Genomic DNA, 19,968 nt, shown 5'->3' with positions numbered 1-19,968 from the left:
GAGTTTATGGACCAAGGCGATCTCTTCCAGTACCTTCGCAAGAAGCGCGACAGAGAACCCGTCGGTATGCAAATCACAACGATGGACGTGGCGTGGGCGCTGGCGCATGCACTCGCCGACATCCACGAGAAAGGTCTTGTCCACCGCGACGTCAAGAGCCCCAACGTCCTGCTGTCGACGGCGCACGGCATCAAACTCGGCGACTTTGGTACTGCACGTACTGTCGACGCCATCGTGACGGGCGGCGTCGGCTCGCAGCTCTGGATGGCGCCCGAGGTCTTTGGCGATAACAAGTCCAGCGGCGACCGCGCGTACTCGGCGGCCGCCGACATTTTTTCGTTTGGCGTCGTCTTGTCCGAGGTGCACACGGTTGACGAGCCGTATGCAGGCCAAGGCAGCCCAAGTGCTATCGTTGCAAAGGTGTTGACGGGGGAGTTGTCACCAGCGACCAAGCCAACGTGTGACGACGCGCTACGGATGCTCATTACCGCGTGCGTGGCGTTTGAGCCAGCCAAGCGCCCGACGGCCAAGAAGATTATCGCTTTCTTGGCCATGTACATGCCCACACACGAAGCCGACAACGACTGTGACGCCGATGGATTCCGCAAGTACAGGTGTATGTAAACGACGCCGACCTCTAGCCGACCCCGTCTCTTTGAGCACACCGTGCATACTGACGACCCACGTTGACGACGACGGCCACTGTAGACACCATTTTGTCATCCCATATTGCCAATAATTTGAAGTGCATTTTGATTTCTTTAGTTAGTGATTCCAACGTCCGCGTTGGATCTGTTGACTGCTTGATCAACGCCACTTCGCATCGTCACTAGTATATGTACCCGGTCGACCATACTCGCTAAAAGATACACTACACAAATGTCGCGCATCGGCATCGTATTTTTCGACTTAGAACGACCGCGAGTACTTTTTGATTTCGTACAAAATCTCTTGGGTCGTGACAATTTCGGTCGTGGGGCGGCCTGTCTTTTTGCCGATTTCGAGAAAGCGCGTGTAGTACAAGAGGAGTTGCGTGAGCACTTGCTTGAGGATCTCCATGCCGTTGCGGAAGTTGGAGAAGAACTTCATCACATTCCCGTTCATCTTGTCGATGCCGCTCTTCCAGTTGGCGTTAAAGTCCTTGGTGATCCGGTCGACTTTGCCGGCGTCCGGCGCCCCTCCCTTGGCCTCGGTTTGCTGCACGAACGTAATGAGCGGCCCATACCAGCACACGAGCTCTTCTTCCACAAACTTGTCGCGCTGACCCGTCAAAAGCTCGTCAAACTTGGCGGTCTCCTCGGACGTGATCTTGCGCTCCGTCACGACGCTCGTCACGAGGTCGTAGTTGTTGATGAGGAAGACACACTTGTCCTTGGAGGTCTTGTGTACCTCCGAGAGCTTCTCCAACAGCATGACGAGGCCGTCACGGAGCGCGGCGAGGCCGTTCAAGATGGTCGCGCCGCTTGCTTCGTCGTCCATGGGCGCCAGCGTCAGAATCGACGCGACAAGCTCCGCGTACCGCCGCGTGACGTAGTGCGGGTGGAGCTCGACGCTGCCGAGCTTCTTGGGCTTGGCCTGGAGCACGCTCTGGACGTTGAGGTCGATGACCGCATGGTACCGCGGCCAGAGCAGCAACAAGACGCGGTCCAAGAACGAGTCGAGGACTGGCACGTGACGCTTGGCCATGAGGGTCTTGTGGTCCGTCGTGAGGCGGATCATGAGGAGGAGGCCAATGCTGTCGAACGACGTGCAGAGGTAGTTCTCCAGCTGCTCGAGGCAGAGCGAGAGTGTTTTCGCAAAAATACGCAGAAAGAATTCGCGGACCTTGAAGCCGTCGGCGCCATGGAAGAAGTCGAGGAGGAAGAGGTACTCGGACGTCGCTGCGTTCATCAGGTGCTGCTGGAGGCTCCGAAAGATGGTCTCGTACGGACACTTGAGATTCTCAGCCTGCGCGACGTGGATCATAATGGGCGGCGCGGTCGCTTGCGCCAGAATCTGGTCGCGGTCGCCGAGCGAGAAGGCGTTCGTTTGCTTGTTGACGGTGACGCGCGATGAGAACATGGACTTGAGCGACGCCTCCTCGACCGCAATGACGTCGGTGCGTGACGCGGCTTCGTCATGAAACTTGATAAGGCCCGTGTGGTAGGCCTTGAAGACGCCAAAGAGGATGCGGCTCATGGTCTCGGCGTACGTCTCGCGGAATTCGAGCGCCATCGACGGCGCTTGGTCGTGTAGAAATGAGACCGCGTACTTCATCTTGAGTAGTGTTGTCTGCTGCACGATCTGCACGTTGGTCTTGGGCTTCTTGAGGTCGTTGATGCGCCCGAGCAGCCATTCGCGAATCTAGACTGTGGCGTGAGATATGTGGAGAGATAGAGAAAGGGCAATGTGGGCGAACCTGGGCACAGGCGCGCAGCTTGAGCTTCTCGAGGTCCGACTCGACCTGCTTGACCGCAGGCGTCGTGCCCGGGACAATGCCCAGCGACGAAACGTCGGCCTCGGCTTGCTTGGCGTACGTGAGCTTGCTGTTGAGGATCATGAGGTACGAGACGAAGCCGTCGTTGACTTCGCCGTCGTCAATGCCCTCGATGAGCGTCGGCGGAATGTAGACCTACGACCACATGCGCATGAGACAGAGAGTGGATGATCGGAGCTGACTTGATCGAGGAAGACCCGGAGACGCTCCTCGGCCTCGCGCCGGTTCTTGAGCTTGATGTTCATGCCAATGGACTCGTTCTGGAGGTGGCGGATCTCGTCGCTGATGCCGCCAAGGTCGGCTTGGAACCCGAGGAGCATCTCCTGCATGCGCGCGAGGATGTCATCGCACGACTGCACTTGGTTGTACAGGTCGACAATGTCGGCCGACTTGGCTACATACTGCGTGATCGACTCCATCTCGACGTCGCGCAGCTCGCGGTCGATCTGCATCGCGTACTGGCGCAGGTCCACGCCCTTGGCCAGCGCCTCCTTGATGAAGTCGTCCTGCTGGAACTGCTCGAGGTGGTCGTCGAGCTCGTCAAAGTCAATGTCTTCCAGCACGTCTTCGTCCTTCATGCTGCCACTGCCCAAGATCTCGGGCGTTTTCGTGTCCTTGTTATCCGTACACTTCCTCGGACCTCGCAATGGGCTATTTGCACGCTCCTTAAGAGGTGCAACATTCTTCCTGTTGAAATTAGATTGGCGTCTTTGGGGCTATCTTGGCCTTGCATTCCTGCACACGGTATGGTGGCAATCGAATGAACTCGTGTGTGCAGTATGTCTCCTTGAGCCATGGGAGGCATACGTTGCGAGCTCCTGCATACCATTCGAATTGCCACGCCGCCGTAAGATTAGGAAGCGTGCGAATAGCCTTCTGAATTCCTTCATTAAAATACACCGGCAGTTGTATAAAATTTATGATTTTCAATTTAGACTTAGTATTGGTATGCACGTGTATTAAATGAAGCCGGCGATCCAAGAAGTCTTTGGAATCAGGATTCTATTACGCGGTATGCAGAAGTGGTCAACAATGCAAGCTGCAACCACGCTCGTGGCCCGCGTCCTTGGCCGCCGCATGGCGTCGCCGCTGGCGCCGCGCCGCTTCCAGATGCTCTCGACGGCGCCGTGTTGTGACCGCGTCAAAGCGCACGCCCACACGGACCGTAGGTCACTCGTCGTCATGCCCTTTCACTGACCAAAGCCCTAGAAAAGTGCTGGAACTGCGGCAAGCCCAACGACTGCTGCGTCTTCTTCTGCGGCACGTGCAACCACATCCAGCCGCTGAATCCGAGCGGCGCATGCAACTACTTCAAGATCTTTGGCATGTACGCTCTTCCATGCACCATCATACCATCATCATCACCTCGCAGTCCCGAGAACTTCTCGATCGATCCCAAGGCCGTCGAGCAGCTCTATTGGAGTCTCCAGAAGAAGATGCACCCGGATCTGTATGGCCACAAGTCGGAGGTACGCGCCTCTTTCCATCCTCAGCAGCAGCAGTGCTCACGCCTGCCATAGACGGAAAAGGAGCTCTCGGTCACCAACTCGGCTGTGATCAACACGGCGTACAACATGCTCAAAGCGCCGACAACCCGCGCCAACTACCTCGTACGACCGCGATATGGCCTGTCATCGAAATCATTCTGGTTCGTCCTGTAGCTGCATCTCCACGGAATCGACGCCCTTGGCGACAACACCACGCTCATGGACCCAGCGATCCTGATGCACATTATGGAAGCCCGGTAGCATTTTGCGAACGCATTTTGCCTTGTCTCTTATGCCTGTATATAGCGAGCAAGTCGACGACTGCACGTCCGTCGATGAGCTCGAGCCGCTGAAGAAGGCGAATGCGACCGACATTGAGGCGTGCGTCGTGCAGATCACGTCGGCTTTTGACGGGTCGCATGACCTCGAGTCCTCCAAGCGCCTCACCGTGCAGCTGCAGTACCTCATGAAGCTCGCGGAAGCGATCGTCGACAAGGAAGAGGAGCTCGAAGGCTAGGACACGTGCTACTTATACAGCGTTTATGTACGTGCTTGGACCCGGTCCCACTCGTCCCCACTTCGATCCTCGTCGTCGTCGTCGTCATTATCGTGCTTGCTGCCGTCTTGCAACTGCACGCCAGAGGGCGTCACGACGCCGTTGGTGTCAAGTGACGCACGGCGAAACTTTTGCAGCACCACGCTCATGCGCTTGTGTTGAGCGACTTTGGCGAGACCGTCGAGCGCCTTCTTCTTGAGCTCGAGAAGCATGAGTCGCGCAAACTTGACCATGAAGATGCTGTTGGCAACGACAATGACAATCTAGCGAGTCCGAAGCCGTCAGTAGCGACCCTCATACGATTGGGCGAGTCATACCCCAACGGCGAGCCGCGTGCCGCTCGTGAGCTCGGGCTGGAAGAGGTAGAGACCAAAGTACATGGTGAAGAGACACGTAAGCAGCGAAGTTTGCTCGAGGTTGTTGACCACGTCGAGCTCGTACGGCGTCGCCTCCATGTGCATGTACAAAGCGGCGAAGATGAGGCCTGTCGCGCCGAGCGACTGCGGCCCGGTGCCCCACGCCTTGAGAAAGACCGAGACCATGCTCACGAGCACCTTGCGCATCATGATCCTAGCATCCATCATGAGACTCATAAAGATGCGGCACGCAGACAAGTATACCAGATTTCCCAGTAGTAGTGCGCTAGCTTGTATCTAGAAAAGACATGTCACGATGAGTCATCGTCTGAATGAAACCGTCGTATGCGACATACCCATCGTAGAGAAACCCAAATTGCAGTTGCGTGCGCGGGTCGTCCAGCGTCGCCCGACGGGCACGGAGCACACCAAAGGCAAAACCCGGGATGCCAAACGTAATGCCCACAACGCTCGGTAAGCCGACGCACAGCATCCACTTGTAGTGGCTTGAGTCGTAGCATGGGATGTCGAGATCAGCGTCCAGGAAGGCCATGACGACGCCATGCTCGTCCATCCCGAGCTCCGAACAGGAGAAGAGTTGAAAGATCTGCTTGGTGACGCCCGGATGGATGAGGAACATGAGCACAATGATCGAGAGCACCGACTTGTCATGAATCTCACTGCGCACAGCGTCGAGGTAGGCGGCTTTAACAATACTGAGCGGCTGCGGTCCTTCGCCGAGCTTTCCTATGGATCGCGTGCCCAATAGGACAATGTCGGTCGGGTCTTCGCCGACGGCGCGCAAAATGTCTTCAATCTCAGCGTCCAGAACGAGGACGTCGGCGCCCGTGCCGCGGCCAAGCGTGCCTTGCAGCAGTGGTGGCCACGCTTTTCGCTGAATGCGTTGCCGTGTAAAGCGAAACTTGAGTTTCCAGTAGATGATCGGAACGACGACACAGAGCAGTGGCAAGCAGAGGTACAAGATGAGCTGCTCGTGGTACGGCGAGAGACCGGTGGCGGCCGCCGACGAAGACGACTGCGCCTTGTAGTGGTTCATGAGGCAGTTGATCGAGATGAGCTTGTCGGCGGGGTTGGACGCCGCGCTCTGCGTATTGAACATCGACGCAACGACCACGGGCCACTGCAAGTCGAACGACCCGGCCAGACTCACGAGCTGCATGTACGAGGTAAAGATCTTGGTGATGATCGAGAACAAGTCAGCCTTGGTCCGCGACTTGTTGATGGTCATTTGAATCAGCATGACGGCGTAGACGATGCACGCGAGAATGCCGCCAATTAGCACCAAGACCGTCAGGGTGTAGTCGCTCGGGCACTCGACGCATTCGGTCTTCCCGCTGCGCGTGTACCCATACGCACACTGAAAGCAAAGGTGCCCGGTAAAGCCCCGCTTGCACGTTTCGGGCTGGACTTTGTAAATGGCCACGGCGCCTATATCAAGAAAGTTTATCGTTTGGTAATGAAGGAAGCGGGATCACCTGTGTTGGGCAATGGCGTGCTTCCCGTGACAAGAAGCTGGAGCTCACTGGACGACGAAGACACGGTGGACGACGCCACCACCGTATACGTGGCGCCTTGTACGTACAGCGTATCGTTGGTACCATAGCCCGAGCTATTTGAAGGGAGGAGAAGACCCATGGTGCCGCTGACGCCCGTGTCCACGACGACCGACGCCAAGTCGTTGCCAAGGAGGAGCCCGTTGCAGGCGGATGCCAAGCACTCGTTGAGCCGACACCCGTCGTAGCGACCCGATGTACAGACGCCGGTCGAGTTGGGAAACCGCCAGTAGCCGTCGGTCGCCTGAATGTTATCCCCGCCGCCGCAGATCGCACCGGTTGGACACGCGTGGCAGACGCTTTCACTGGCGTTCCAGCTAAACTGCCCAATGGGACATTTGACGCACTGCGCGACGCCTTGTGGCAGCACTTCGCCGCGAAGGCACCCCCGGAGATGCATCTCAACCGTGTGCAGCGGCAGAAGGTCGCCCCCCGTGACTGCCAAGGTCATGTTGAGGCCTATGAACATAGTTGATTGGGTGGAGCGTCATGTGGAGTAGAGATGTTCTACCTGGAGTAAATTGCACGCCCGACGTCGAGAAGTTACAAATGCCGCGCACCGCCGTGGCCTTGCCGGTCCCCACAACGAATGCTGACGTTGTCAGACTCACCAGCGTAACTTGCGTCTTGTTGTCGGTCGCAACAGTCTGTAAATACTGGTCCTACGCACAGCAGTAACGTTGCCTCCACGTCAAAAGTTGTCGACGACACATACAACAACATGGACGGCCAAGGTGCCAGCAAACATCTGCCCACTCGCTTCACCACTCACGACGCCATTCGACATTGGTGGCGTGTACCGAGGCTGCAGTGCATACGGCAGCGACGCTACGTCGGGTCCATACACGGCACTGTTGTTGGTAAAGATTTGCGAGGCCAACCCCAATGGCTCGACACTGGTCCAGTAGATGCCGCCACCACCGCCGGTTGTCGCCGAATTGTTGATCCAGCGTGAGTTCGAGAAGGAGCACGGCGCGTTTTCAAGGTAGAGCGCACCGCCATAGCCACTGCTGCAATTGACAAAGTTGGATGCAACGACGTTGATGATAGGCGGTGCCGACGCCGTGCCCATCGACGCGTAGACTGCACCACCGGTGGCGATTCCGGCGCGATTGTCGAGAAACGAGCAGTTGGTCACGAACGACGCGCTCGAGATCGTTGCGATGCTGATCGCACCGCCTTTGGCCACGACACCGGGCTTCGACCCGAGCAGCACCGAGTTGTTGTGAAAAACACTCGAATGCAAAGTGAACGTCGAGAGGTCCGACATGGAGATGGCACCGCCGACAGCCGCTACGTTGTCACGCAAAACCGAATGAAACAGCGTGAGCGAGTTGAACGCGACGGCGATGGCGCCACCGAGACCCGACGCGGTGTTGCCCAGCAGCACAGACGTGTCCAGCGTAATGTCCGAGAGGTCGGCGCTCAGCGCACCGCCGGTCGTGGCACTGTTGTACGCGAGATATACGCGGAGCGTACTAACGGTGGATGAGGCAACGGCAATGGCGCCGCCGCCCGCCGCCGCGTTGCGGACGAGATGTGAGTCTTGTAGTGTCAGGATGCTCGAAAAGCCGTAGACGGCACCGCCGTTGGCGCCCGCCGTGTGCTGACCGACGGTCGACGCCTGGAGGACGAGGCTCGAGATGATGCAGTAGAACGCGCCGCCGTTCTTGGTCGCAAACGCCTTGACAATGCTGGCGTTGCTTACGACAACGACGGAATCTTCGAGCGCCATCATGCCGCCGCTGCCGGACGTCGTGGCCTCCGTCTGTAGGTGATCAATCGTCATGGTGACGAGCACGAGGTACAGGGCGCCCCCCATCGTACTCGCTGTCGTGTTGGCAATCGTGACATTGACAATGTCACCGGCCTGAAACGTGCAGTCGATGAGATAGATGGCACCGCCTTTTGTTGCTGACGACGCGGTGATACTGAGGTTGGTCAACTGAACCGTTGTGCTCTGCGACTGCAGCACGAGCCCGCCACCGTACTGGAATGCCGTGCTCTATCCCAGACCGTTACATGATATGTCACATGACGTTGTCGTCGTACGTTGGTCATCGTGACGTTGTCAATGACCACGGTGCTCGACGTGACGTAGACGCTGCCCCCGTGACGGTAGGCGACACACGACGCAAACCGCGAGTCGGAGATGGCGACGACCGAATTAGAGTCGGCATACATCGCACCGCCGTCCGTGCCACTGACATCGGCGAGAAATGTCCCGTTCTCAACCACAATCATCGTGGCGGCCGTGAGGGCAATGGCGCCGCCCGCTTTGGTCGCGCGGCCGTGGGCAAACACATCGTCGGTTGTCAAGACGTGGTCGGACGACGAGACAAAGACGCTACCGCCGTACTGACCAGCGTTCGACTCGTAGAGATTTCGCTCGAGAACGACGACGAATTCGGTGCCTTGGGCGGACGTGCCTGTCACCATGAGTGCGCCGCCGTACTTGGTCGCCGCGTTGGATCGAAACACACTGTATTGAAGCCGCGTATACGACTGGACCAGATAGACTAGAGAGCGTTAAGAAATGAGGTCGAGACAGAGTAGAACAACGCACCAGCAGCACCAAACGACGCCTGATTCGCCCGAAACGTGCCGTTTGTGATCGCAATCAGTGGCTGCAGCGTCGTGTCGTAGCAGTTGAGCGCGTAGATCGCGCCGCCGAGACCTCGGTTGGTGGTCGGCGCGATCAAGCTCACGGTGTTGGAGTCGTACACGCTCATCACGTCAACAAAGGTCGAGCTTAGAAGATAGATGCCACCACCGGCGACCACGGCAGCGTTCCCGAGGAATGTGTTGCTCACGCTGCGTATTGTCGACGTCTCGGCACGAAGACCACCGCCCTTGTCAGCGCTCGTGTTGTTGCCAAACATAGTTGTTGCCACAAAGAGCTGTGTGTTGCTGGCGCGGATACCCGAGCCGGCGTTGCCCGTAATCACCGAGTTGTTGATCGTGACGTACGCACCGTCCAAGCCGATCGCGCTGCCCACGTTGTTTTGAAAGAAACAGTTGCCGATCGTGGCGACGCTGGCTTGGTTGATGGTCAGCGCAGCTTCGGGGACGCTGCTGGCGAGGTTGCGCGTAAAGGTGCAGGCGGAGATGGTGACGGTCGAGGGATTGTGCAGCGTGGTCGACGTCGAGGCGTACGTCGAGATAAAGACCGCACCGCTCAGCGTGGCGTTGTTGGCATGTATCGTGCAGTTGTCAAGAATCGCGGTGGCCGAGAGCACAGCTATGGCGGCACCGACGGTCGCAACGTTGCTATCAAATGTACACCCGCGCAGCGTCGTGACACTGGGCGCGACGACGGCCACCGTGCCTTGGCCCGCGAACTGGTTGCCGTAAAAGCGGCAGTTTTCAATCAACGCGTTGCCGCCGATGAACAGCGCCACGCCCCGCATCGGTGACGCAGTTGTCTAGTCCCAACTAAGTACATCCATGTGCGATAGTTTCAGATTGTCATACCGTGCAGCTGGTAAACGAGAGACCACGGATGACCGAGAGGCCTTTGGCGTGGCTGAGAAGCCAGCCGCGCGAGCTTCCTTGGCACGCGATTAGGGTCCATGCCGGGCCGCTCAACGACGTGACATAAATGCTCGTTGGAAATGAAAGTCCGCAGTACCCAGTGCCTTCGTATCGTCCCGGGAAGAGCGTGAGCATGTCGCCGTCGCGCAAGACGTTTGCAAACAAGTAGGCAAACGTGCTCGTGAATGGCGATTCGCGGGTGCCGAGGCCGCTCGCGCCGTCGCCCGAGGCGTAGCTACTGGGCGCGACGTAGTATTGTCGCGGCGTGAGATAGTTGATGCGGAACCGCCCGCGCCCGCCGAGTGCCGATTTGAATGCAATTTGCGCACGGCTACCGGATGCTCGAAACAAGCTGTTGGTCATACTCGGCGTCACGCGAAGGGCCGGTGGGGACGCTTTTGTCAATGGGCTCGAGTAGCGCGCAGTGCTGTTGACCGTCGTGAGGCTCGTCGCTGTCCAGGGCACGCTAGCATCTGGTGTCCACATACTGCAGTCGGTCGACCCCGGGTTCGAGGCGTTGTATGAATCAACGACCCACGCATTGTCCGCCGGCATGGCGACGCTGCTGTAGCAGAGTGTATCGATCGCCGTTGTGAGCGACGCCTCGACCACCTGCCATGCGTTGTGGACGCTTTCGTTGCTGACGTCGAGCTGGCACTGTGTGTTGCCCTTGCCAAGCGACTGGACTTGCCAGGCGCCGTAGGCAACCAGCGCATCCGACTTGTTGGGACTCGCCGTGTGGCTACTGAATGCGTACGTGGCGTAAAACCCCGTCGACTGCAACGACGACTGCTGCGGCGGCAGCGGTCCGACCCGGTAGCTCAGAATCACGTTGGGGCCGGTGGTGATGGTATAGGGTGGATGGCGACCGCAGAGCGCCACTGGCGGCCGTCCCGGCTCGATAAGACTCAGTGTTCCCTCGACGCAGATCACGTGGAGATGTGAGAAATCAATCGTGATGCGGTCGCTTCCGGGCGCTTGCAAAATCCACTGACACTGCGTGTTGGGCGGCACCGCCATTGTCTCGGTGACCTGGCCGTCCGTGAGCACCCCGCTCGAGACAGTGATGCTCTGATTGCTGTTGGAACAGCGCGGGAACGGCACCGATGCAAACGCCGGTGGTACCAGCCGATGAACGCTCACTGGTGGTTGCCACGAATTGTTGACGCGCGTCAAGTCGGCCGTCGCCGCCACGATGGCCATGGACGCGTCCCGCATCTCAAACGTGACGGTCGCTGTCGTACTGGAGACACTGTTGACCCAGAGGTCGGTGATGACGTAGGCAACCGACTCGGCTTGTTGGCTGTACCGCAGCAAGAGGTCTAGCACGGTCGTGTCGGTAAGGCCAAAGTTGTACGTTCGACTGCGCGCCAACGTGGCTTGCAAGAACGACGAGTTGGGTGCGACCCAAGAGACAACGACGGACGTCGCATCAAACGCGTTCGCAACGAGATGGGTTTGCGCCGTGATGTTGAGTGCGTCAGCGATGGCAGTCGCATTGACGATCGTTGCCGGCGGCGTCGCGCACCCGAGACGCCGGAGCGACCACTGACGAGTGACCACCGAGCGCACTGCAACCTCGCCGACCGACGCCGAGAGGACTTCAATTGTGCTCATCGTGGCCGTCGTTGGCGATGTGACGGCGTTGACGACCGCGGCTTCGGGCTCGAACGCGGAGAGCGCGCTAGGACCTGCATACGCCGCCGCAATCACGGAGTCGGGCAAGACGGTGTCGTAGAGCTCAGCCGCATAAACGGTGCCTTGCCACGTCTGGAGCGGGTTGCCATTGACGAGTCGACCACCAAGGACGAGGCGACTCGGGTCGCTGTAGCCTGCGATTCCAAATACGTTGCAGTCGACCCAGGTACCAGTGACGAGGTACTGGTCCCACTGCTGGTTCAAGCAGTTTTCATACGCTGCGTTCGTGTCGAGCGTGCTGTAGCGGAGTCCGTTAACGTAGTAGGTAACGACACCGTGATTGAACGTGACGACAAGGTGCATCGTATCGCCCGAGAAGGACGCGGGACTCACGGTAGCGGCTTGGTTGGTGTTATATGCGCCCAGAATCCACTGCCCCATGCCCTTGGTGACGCCCGAGATCTGTAGCACAAGCGACCCGACTCCAGAGTTTTCTTGCGAGAGGAGGTACTGCGGGCCGCTCGAGAGTACGACCGACGCATTGATGACGAGGGTAAACGTATTCGAAACTTCGATCGAAGCGAGTGCGCTTGTAAAGTCAAAGCGAACCAGCCCGCTAAGAACACTGTTGGGGGCGAGCGTCCATGCCCCGGTGTACGAAAGCACTGGCGTCGCCAGCGCACGGTAGGCCATTCCCGTTATCAAGTCGGGTTTCGTCAACCGACTGGGCCACGCCGACGAGAGGAGCGTCTGCGTCGCATCGAGACCAACGTCGGCACCGTTTCGACACACAAAGTACGGCTGCGTCCGCCGGGAAAACGAAAACACCGATGGGTACGGCGTCGACACGATGGTTGTCCAGTCTAAAGCGTACGTCACAAACTCGGCGGTCACGACGGCCGAGTCGGCGTCGTAGTTGTTAAAGTACAGCTGCACGACGGCTGCGCCGGTTGTATAGGCGTCGTCGGACGTCGACCACCAGTAGGCTTGGATCAGCGACTTGGCGAGCGCGGTTGTGAGTCCGACGCTGCTGGCGTCGGCGCAGGCAAGCCCCCGGCGATACGTGACTACATCAAACAACGGCGAGTTGGCGCGCGCGAGCGCCACCGTGGCCGACGTTGCCGTCACCGACGACTGGAAGATCGCCACTGCGTACGCAACACCGTTCGTGCGCTGAAGAAACAGCGCCCGGTCGATCGCAGTCGCCGCCGAGAGCCCGACCGTGGTCGTCGCGTCGTGGTAGACGTTGTCGATGGCTGCACCGTCGTAAATAGTCAATGCGTCAGTGTCTTCGAGGTCGGACGTGGCGCCAAACTGGAGCACGATGAGCGCATTGGACTTTTGCAGTTGCCAGAGACACTGCCCTGGCGGGTACCCAATCGGTGGCGCCGGTGGCACAAAGTTGGTTTGAAGCATGTAGCTATCCGGCGGAAACTCGAGTGTCCCTTGACGACCGGGCAGCAGCACGTCGGCGTCGCACGCCGACAGCTTGTCGGCGCAACTCGGGCCGGCGTACCCCGGGTCACATTGACAGACACCAAACGCACACGCGCCGTGGTGACACGCCGTAGGGCACGCGTGGCCGGTGACGACAACGCGAAAGATGGACGACGCGTTCGTCGACGACGGCAAATATAAAAGTGACAAGTGGCGCGTCGACGCCCGAAACGTCGTAAACGCAATCGACGATCGAAGCGTCGGGGGTGTCATATAGACACCACCTCGTAAGGCACCGTGGATGCCGTAGCGGCTACTGTCCAGCACCTACCAATAGCTGCATCGATACGCGCTCCGAGTCTAGATGCAACGTACTTTGGTAGCGTTGTACGTGCTCAACTCGTAGCAAAGCAGAAGCGTCGCGTCGGCTGTATCGCAGGCCGCTGTTTGCATCTTGACAATGTCGACGGCCGACTTGGGCTCGTCGTAGAGACGCAGTTGCTGGAGCTGACCCGCAAATGCAATGTGCGTGGCGTCAGGAAGCGTAATTTGTCCGCCGACAAAGAGCTGCGCAGGTACGGCGACCAATGACGTATTGACGCTGCCCGTCCGAACGACGCTTTGGCGCTGGCCGTCGACGTAGGCGAAGACGTCGTTCTCCGTCGCTTGGTAGACCAGCGCCACGTGAAGCCATGTATCTTGGAGGACGCTGGTCGCGACGGTAAACTCGGCGCCGCTGACGACGACCGAGAGGAATCCCGTGTCGGGCGCGAGCTGCACCGTCACATACGCATCGTCGATCGAGCCGTGGTCGGTGCCGAGGACCTTCATTTTCTTGGGTTTGGAATTGACGCAGTTGGCGGTGACGGAGCAGTCGGCTTTGGTCGACGACGGGACGTTCAGCCAAAAGACAACCGTTGTCGGAAGCGTAGGAAGCGGATCGGTCGACGCAATGTAGTCGGAGGCGCCATTCATTTTGATCGCATAGTTGAGCACCGAGAAGGACGACGCTGTAATGTTGGCGATCAAGGCTGCTGGCGTCGTGCCGTTGCCGTCGTAGAGTTCGATACGGTCGTCGGTCGACGTCAGGTTGAGATCGAGAAACCGCAGCCAGACGGACGAGATCGACACTGCGCTGGTCGTAAACGTGTACCGGCACGAAGTGATCGCCGGTGTCAGCCGACTGTTGGTCAAGTTGTACGTCGGAAACACGACGGCATGGGTGGTGGGGTCCAGAGGCAGTGTCGTTGCAGCAAATTGGCAGAAATGACGGCTGCCAACCTCGGGGAACGCCAGCGTCGTACTGTACTCCAAAACAAACCCATCAAAGGGCGTCCCCGACTTGTCGCCGGCGCCCGTGTACTCAATGAGAACAGACGACATGTTGAGCACGAGGGATGGCAAGTCGCTAGGTACGAGATACTCAGTTTTTAGACTGAACGGTTGTACCTACATGGCTGCCAGTTGGCTTGGTAGACTGGTCTCGGCGAGTCGGCCCTTGACCGTAAACTACATCTTGGTTCGCAATGAAATCTCACATGAAAAAGATGACGTACGCGATCGCTTGGCGAGAGTTGCAGCTGCTGGAGCTTGAGGACAAGACACGTGTAAGGCGCCAAAACAGGTGCAATGGTCGGCGCAATTGTAAACCGACAGACGCGGACACCGGCCGTGACCGTCGTTGCGTACCCATCCCGAATCGTACCCGTCGCATTTGTCAGCGTGACATTGCCGTTTCTAAGCCCGCACGAGTCGACGTTACTCAAGCACACCTCGGGCGACCCGTTGACGAGGCACCACGGCTGTGCCGTTGCTGGATCGTCGGTGGATCCTCCCGTTGTCTGGCATGAGAAGGCAGAAATGGTGTCCTGGACAATGCTGGCGTCGGGCCCGGTGACAACGCACTGCGCCGGGGCCGACGTCTCTGGCAGTAACGCAGAGATCACGTTGCAGCCGTGGCTGTTGACGGTAAACAAACGCGTTGCTTGGTACTGCTTGGCGTCGGTGCCGTGGGCCGTCGTTGTAGTTGTTGATTGACCACCGCCGCTGGGAGGGCCAGGGCCAAACGAGCTACCGGCGCCTGGGCTATTTGGGCCCGAGATGGACGACGACGTCGCAGCAAGGCGCCGTCGGTGACCCGCCACGGGCTCGTAAATGTAGCAATTGTTGCCGCACGGCTGCGTTGTGTCGTCGGCCACGACCTTGGTTTTGATGTAATTGTACGTGACGAGCAGTGTGACGCGCCCGGTCGCCGAGTCGATCGATTTTATGGCCGACGAGACGAGCCACGGTGGCATATCAGTGCACTGACACGGCTGCAGCGCCAGATCAAGCTGCGACGTTGCAAACGCCTGGGCATTTTGGAGACACATGGTGTCGCTATAGCCTTTTGAGTTCATGTAATTGCGAAAACGTTCGCAGTTGCGCTGTGTATACGTCATTGGGAAGCTGCAACGGCTACCGTTGACCGTCGTCGTAGGCTCGGACACGATCGGTGCAAGCGTAGCCAGGCTTGCTACGATGAGGAGTTGATCGATTTTCAAGAGGAAGGAATTATACCGGCGCGCGTGATGCATATCGGGATAGCTTCTGGCAACGACGTCTCGAACGACGTCGCGACACCCGCGGTGACCACGGTGACGCATGTGACGTCAAAGAAGCAGACGACCACCGACGAGCCACTGGTGCGCTGAAACCGTACTTGAAGCGCTTTGGATTGGCCGAGGGCATCGGCGACGGTGACGCGCGTGGTGACGACGCCGTTGACGGCAATGTCGACGGTCGTGGCGTCCGAAGGCGACACTTCGAGTATCGGTGACCCCGCTTGGTCGACAAATCTAAGTTGCCACGTGCCAACCTTGGCAATCCCGGTGACGTGAATGACACTGTCGACAGCAAACGTATTGGTCGTAAGGTCCACCGGGGATGCCAAGCACGGGTTGACTTCTACTCAAACGGTATGCAGTGGGATATTCATTCAGGCAGTAGAAGTATACCAGATGTGCTGACATTGAACGCAAAGCTGTACGTAGCAGACGGAGACATCGCATTGCCGCCAGTCGCCGTGAGACTCAAGTCATTTTGATACGACGAGAGATCCCGAGCGCTGCCATCACGGAATCTAGCGACAGTACCACAATCATCATGACACGACCGTTGCTACAAGGGGCTGAGGACGCACCGATACTCGGCAACAAGATAGCTCGTCGTTGTTCGTGACGACTGAAACAGCGTCGATGGTGTCTTCACCGTGTTCCAGATCCGTAGGAACGCCAGTGCACCGGTGAAGCCACCGACGTCAAGCGGTAGCGCTGGAATAAGCGAGACGCCGGTGGTCGCTACGGTGCCCGATGCAACAACCGTCGTGGTATTGGTTGTTTCATTGTAGGAATAGAGCGTTGTGTCGCCCGTGGCTGCATCCCACGTCCATGCGACCGAGTACCAGCGCCCGTCGTCGACACCAACGGTTGTTGGCCACACCGACGAGCCAATCGCAAAGGTTAGTGCTGACGACTGCGCCACCGATAGCCCCGGGTAGCTCAAGAGAACATCGGTCGAGTTGCGGGACGTGATGCGCAGTGTGATTTCGATGGTGACTCCCAACGTCGAGTCGAGTCCGAGGAGCGCATTGCTTCGTGCGAGAAGCGACGGATCAGAAAACAAAAGTGCAAAGTCGTCGGGGGCTTTGCACAGCTGGTTGGATCCGCAGACGGTCGACGCTGGGCAGTCACTGGACGAGAGACACTGCTTGCGAAGGATATCACTCGAGGTACTCCCAACGTGCACGCAGGCACCGTACGCATCGCATTGTGAGCCGGAACCGCACTGGTGTACGAGCGGACACGACTCGGTGATCGACCCGTCCGAGGTGTTCCAGTTCAAGTTGGGCTGTGGCGTTTGCTCTAGTTCGTCGAGTTAGTTTTCGGGAAAACTCTGCACAAAATACCGGGAATCACAGCAGGAAGGGGGCAGTAGATGCAGTCGCCGTTGAAGACACGGCCTTGGAGTGCATCGAACGCCGTGCTATCGAGACTCGGGCTGTGCTTGCACGTCGTGACCGACGCAGGCAACGTGCCACAGTCGGGGTCTAGAACAGTCTTGAAACTCTCGCTTTTTTAAGATACAAGTACCGTAGAGGCCGCAGCCGCAGTCGCAGCCGTCGCTAGCATTGTAGTGGGTCCCTGCGCAGAGCCACCCTTGGGGGATATCGCATGCCGGCCCCGACCAGCCATGCACGCAGACGCACTCGCCGTTGATGCAGCTACCATGTCTGCCCGAGCAGGCATTCGGACAGTAAGCTACGATCGATACTGCGTTAGTTGCCCGATGATGGTGCCACCGCACCTGCTTGCCACGCCACCGTAAACCCGGGGGCGGCGGGACCATTCAGCGACGCATACGTCAGAAACAGAGAGCCTTGGCCATTCTGGAGCGAAAAGCCGGGGGGTGGCGGGTTCTCGCCTGTGAACCTGGCCACGACCGTCGCGGTAGCCGATGCGCCGTCATAACTAGTCGCATTTTGCGTTTAATTCCAATATGACGGGTTTCGGTCAACGTACATGGTGACGACGGACGCCCCCCGGAGCTGAAACGCGTTGAACGACATCCAGATCGAGTCAAAGAGCACGCGAGTGCCGGACGTCGGGTCGAGTCGCGTCGGCTGCAAGAGCCACGCACAACTCATATTCGGCTGATTTTGGCCGAGCATGTTGTCACGAAACGTCTGCGCCGTCGTTGCGTTCGCGCCGTCGGCGACCGACAGCTGCGGCGAGAGGACGCTCAGACCGCTGCAAAATGTGCTTGCTAGTCGAAACGGTAGTTAGTATCACCTGTAGGAGTACATTGGCAAGATCGTACCGAACTCGTAGGTGGCGGCCATGCCATACGTCGTCGACTGGTCGAGTACGACGCCGTCCGGCTTGGTGAACGATCGGTAGATGATGTAGATGTCCTGCGCCGTCGACTGCATCGAGACGGTGCCACCGACCGTATCGTCGCCGTCGTTGCCCGTATAATAGTACCACGACGCACTGCGCGAGGCGTCGGCGAGCAGCGAACCGTACGTGAGGTCGCATTGACTCGGGTCGAACGAGCCCTGCTGGTTGGCAACGCACGTGTCCTTGGAGAGCGGACTCGTTGCATAGTCAAAGGTCCCGACAGCGTCGCCCCCATAGAGATCCAACGGGCGGGTGTAGAGCGACCAGCCGAGCGGGGGCGGCGCGTTGCGGCCGAGGTTCACGAGCACAACGTCGTTGTTGCCGCCGTAGTCCGCGTCAAGCTTCAGAAGCGTGAACGTGAGGGCGATAATTGTGTTGGGCTTGGCGGTCGTGATCTGCCAGTGGCAGTCGACGCCAGGGTTGTAGTTGCCGACCTGCGGCGACCGGTCGCGGAGGATGCCCGGGGCTTTGGCCAACTGCGTCGATGGCGTGCATTGCTGACCCACGCACGTCACCACCCAGAGAGCGAGCAAGAGCCGCCGCATCGAATCTCGCATCCGGTGAAAAAGGCGACTGAAACGGCGTGCGCTCATTTGTCGAAGGTTAGTGGGCTGGGCATTGGCGGCACCAACGACGATGCAGCGTCACAAGAGCCCACATATGTACAAAAGGACAATATGTGTCTCTCGTTCTTGATGCCATCATCGTTGACGTTCACGCAGCTCCGCTGGAATCGATGGTGCAGCAGGCGACGAGGATTGGTCGATTTGAATTGTTGTGCGCGTCGGATTGGCCGGATCTTTGACCAATGGCGCGCAAAAACGTTCCTGTGAACACTTTTGTCATAGTGCGATCCTCGGGTAAGACGCCAAGTGCCTTACTATATGCATCAGCACCGCCAACAAAGGTGCGCACGAATAGTTTACTAGTAGGAATACTTTAGATAAAACTTAGTGCCGGTAATGGCTCTCCTGATACTGAACCAAGAGACGCTTGATGCCAGCATGGCATTGCGCGCTCGCGACCGCCGAGGCCGTGAACCCTTCACTCCGGTGCCGCAGAAGAAACTGAACGACCTGCAAATGCCCCGCCGAGGCGGCGCGGTCAATGGCGGCCGTCGTGCAACCCTCGCCACGATGCGCATGGAGAAATTGTACGATGTTCACGTGGCCGTTGGCGGCGGCGTCGTCCATCGCGGCGACCGAAGCGCCTTCGGAGCGAAACTGATGCAAGAACCGGACCACGCTCCCGTGGCCGTGACCAGCTGCTCGGTCAAGCGCTCGGTACGAGCCTGTGAGCGTCGGGTGCTCAATGTGAAAGAACCGAAGCAGTTCGAGCTGACCAGAGGCCGCTGCTGTGTCGATGACAAGCCCCGAGAGCCAATAAGGTTGCCAGTCGACGATGGCGCGCACAAGAGTCGTTGCTTTTGCAGTCGCAACCGCGTGGTGCAGGAGGCAGCGGCGCTCCGAGCGCGCCACGTCATAGACGATCGGCGGCAACGTTTTGTAGGTGGTGGCGTGGAAGGTCGCGACGTAGTCGTGCAGACTGGCGCAGATGCCGGCTTGGTACGATACGATACTCGAAATCAGCTCGGGCGCCGTCAAGACAGCGATTGCTGTCATGGGATGTACTGTCGAAGTGCCGGCGGGCGTCGAGCGTCAAAGCGTCGACGATATGCAAACCATCGAAAGACAGAGGGCAGCTGTTTTGGCGATTTTTAGATATTTTCTTGATCGAAATTAGAAAAAAGATACATACTTCGGTGCTAGACAAGAAGACAAGCATTGCGGTTTACGCAATAACGAGCGCGACGAGACCGTCAAGGGGCATGGAGAGAATCACCCCGGACGCGCGGTAGACTTGGACGTTTTCAATCTCGCGCATCCGCTGGTCCGCCACGTCGGCCATAGAGACACCGCCCACGACCGCGGGGTTGATCGTTAGGGAACACTCGGTCTCAGGCCAAGACTCGA

At 58.5% G+C, this 19,968-nt stretch overlaps 5 protein-coding genes across 5 annotated transcripts in view; 2 read left to right on the top strand and 3 right to left on the bottom strand.

Annotated features, from left to right (window-relative positions):
• The window catches only part of SDRG_13518 (TKL protein kinase), a gene marked incomplete at both ends in the record, with an annotated part of 2,665 nt that extends 2,041 nt beyond the window's left edge, over positions 1-624 (top strand). The window contains one exon of the mRNA XM_008619611.1: positions 31-624. Within this exon, the coding sequence (XP_008617833.1) occupies positions 31-624 (594 nt within the window). The remainder of the gene's footprint in view (positions 1-30) is intronic.
• A 250-nt stretch (positions 625-874) lies between these two features.
• On the bottom strand, positions 875-3,087 carry SDRG_13517 (hypothetical protein). The gene is made up of 3 exons (XM_008619610.1): positions 2,659-3,087; positions 2,399-2,611; positions 875-2,343 (listed from the first exon to the last, which is right to left on the bottom strand). The coding sequence occupies exons 1-3, from the start codon at positions 3,052-3,054 to the stop codon at positions 910-912; spliced, it is 2,043 nt and encodes a 680-aa protein (XP_008617832.1). The 5' UTR covers positions 3,055-3,087; the 3' UTR covers positions 875-909.
• A 403-nt stretch (positions 3,088-3,490) lies between these two features.
• Positions 3,491-4,480, top strand: SDRG_13516 (hypothetical protein; the record flags this gene model as incomplete). Its single annotated transcript, XM_008619609.1, has 6 exons — positions 3,491-3,641; positions 3,686-3,803; positions 3,849-3,945; positions 3,997-4,086; positions 4,138-4,220; positions 4,270-4,480. The coding sequence occupies 6 exons, from the start codon at positions 3,491-3,493 to the stop codon at positions 4,478-4,480; spliced, it is 750 nt and encodes a 249-aa protein (XP_008617831.1).
• Positions 4,481-4,497: 17 nt separating this feature from the next.
• Positions 4,498-18,556, bottom strand: SDRG_13515 (hypothetical protein). The gene is made up of 21 exons (XM_008619608.1): positions 17,916-18,556; positions 17,618-17,861; positions 17,403-17,566; positions 17,189-17,356; positions 17,005-17,145; positions 16,240-16,960; positions 16,055-16,179; positions 15,618-16,004; positions 14,615-15,573; positions 14,512-14,567; positions 13,434-14,466; positions 9,924-13,385; positions 9,016-9,874; positions 8,502-8,968; positions 7,165-8,454; positions 6,961-7,111; positions 6,372-6,908; positions 5,232-6,324; positions 5,140-5,172; positions 4,837-5,089; positions 4,498-4,782 (listed from the first exon to the last, which is right to left on the bottom strand). The coding sequence occupies exons 1-21, from the start codon at positions 18,550-18,552 to the stop codon at positions 4,504-4,506; spliced, it is 13,059 nt and encodes a 4,352-aa protein (XP_008617830.1). The 5' UTR covers positions 18,553-18,556; the 3' UTR covers positions 4,498-4,503.
• Positions 18,557-18,902: 346 nt separating this feature from the next.
• Positions 18,903-19,666, bottom strand: SDRG_13514 (hypothetical protein). Its single transcript, XM_008619607.1, has one exon. The coding sequence runs from the start codon at positions 19,615-19,617 to the stop codon at positions 18,946-18,948; it is 672 nt and encodes a 223-aa protein (XP_008617829.1). The 5' UTR covers positions 19,618-19,666; the 3' UTR covers positions 18,903-18,945.
• Positions 19,667-19,968: the final 302 nt, after the last annotated feature.

Source organism: Saprolegnia diclina (assembly GCF_000281045.1).
Source record: "Saprolegnia diclina VS20 unplaced genomic scaffold supercont1.60, whole genome shotgun sequence".
NCBI classification, from domain to species: domain Eukaryota; phylum Oomycota; class Saprolegniomycetes; order Saprolegniales; family Saprolegniaceae; genus Saprolegnia; species Saprolegnia diclina.
The sequence above is the reverse complement of the archived record's forward strand: the minus strand, read 5'-3'. Positions and strand labels throughout refer to the sequence as shown.

Excerpts from the sequence above, each read along its gene's own strand:
- SDRG_13517 (XM_008619610.1), bottom strand. The coding sequence starts at position 3,054 with ATGAAGGACGAAGACGTGCTGGAAGACATTGACTTTGACGAGCTCGAC. Across the intron at positions 2,612-2,658 it reads TCCGGGTCTTCCTCGATCAA|GTCTACATTCCGCCGACGCT; the intron begins GTCAGCTCCGAT and ends ATGTGGTCGTAG. Across the intron at positions 2,344-2,398 it reads AGCTGCGCGCCTGTGCCCAG|ATTCGCGAATGGCTGCTCGG; the intron begins GTTCGCCCACAT and ends GCCACAGTCTAG.
- SDRG_13515 (XM_008619608.1), bottom strand. The coding sequence starts at position 18,552 with ATGCGAGATTCGATGCGGCGGCTCTTGCTCGCTCTCTGGGTGGTGACG. Across the intron at positions 15,574-15,617 it reads GATATGCATCACGCGCGCCG|CAAGCCTGGCTACGCTTGCA; the intron begins GTATAATTCCTT and ends TCCTCATCGTAG. Across the intron at positions 6,909-6,960 it reads GGGCGTGCAATTTACTCCAG|GCCTCAACATGACCTTGGCA; the intron begins GTAGAACATCTC and ends CTATGTTCATAG.
- SDRG_13514 (XM_008619607.1), bottom strand. The coding sequence starts at position 19,617 with ATGACAGCAATCGCTGTCTTGACGGCGCCCGAGCTGATTTCGAGTATC.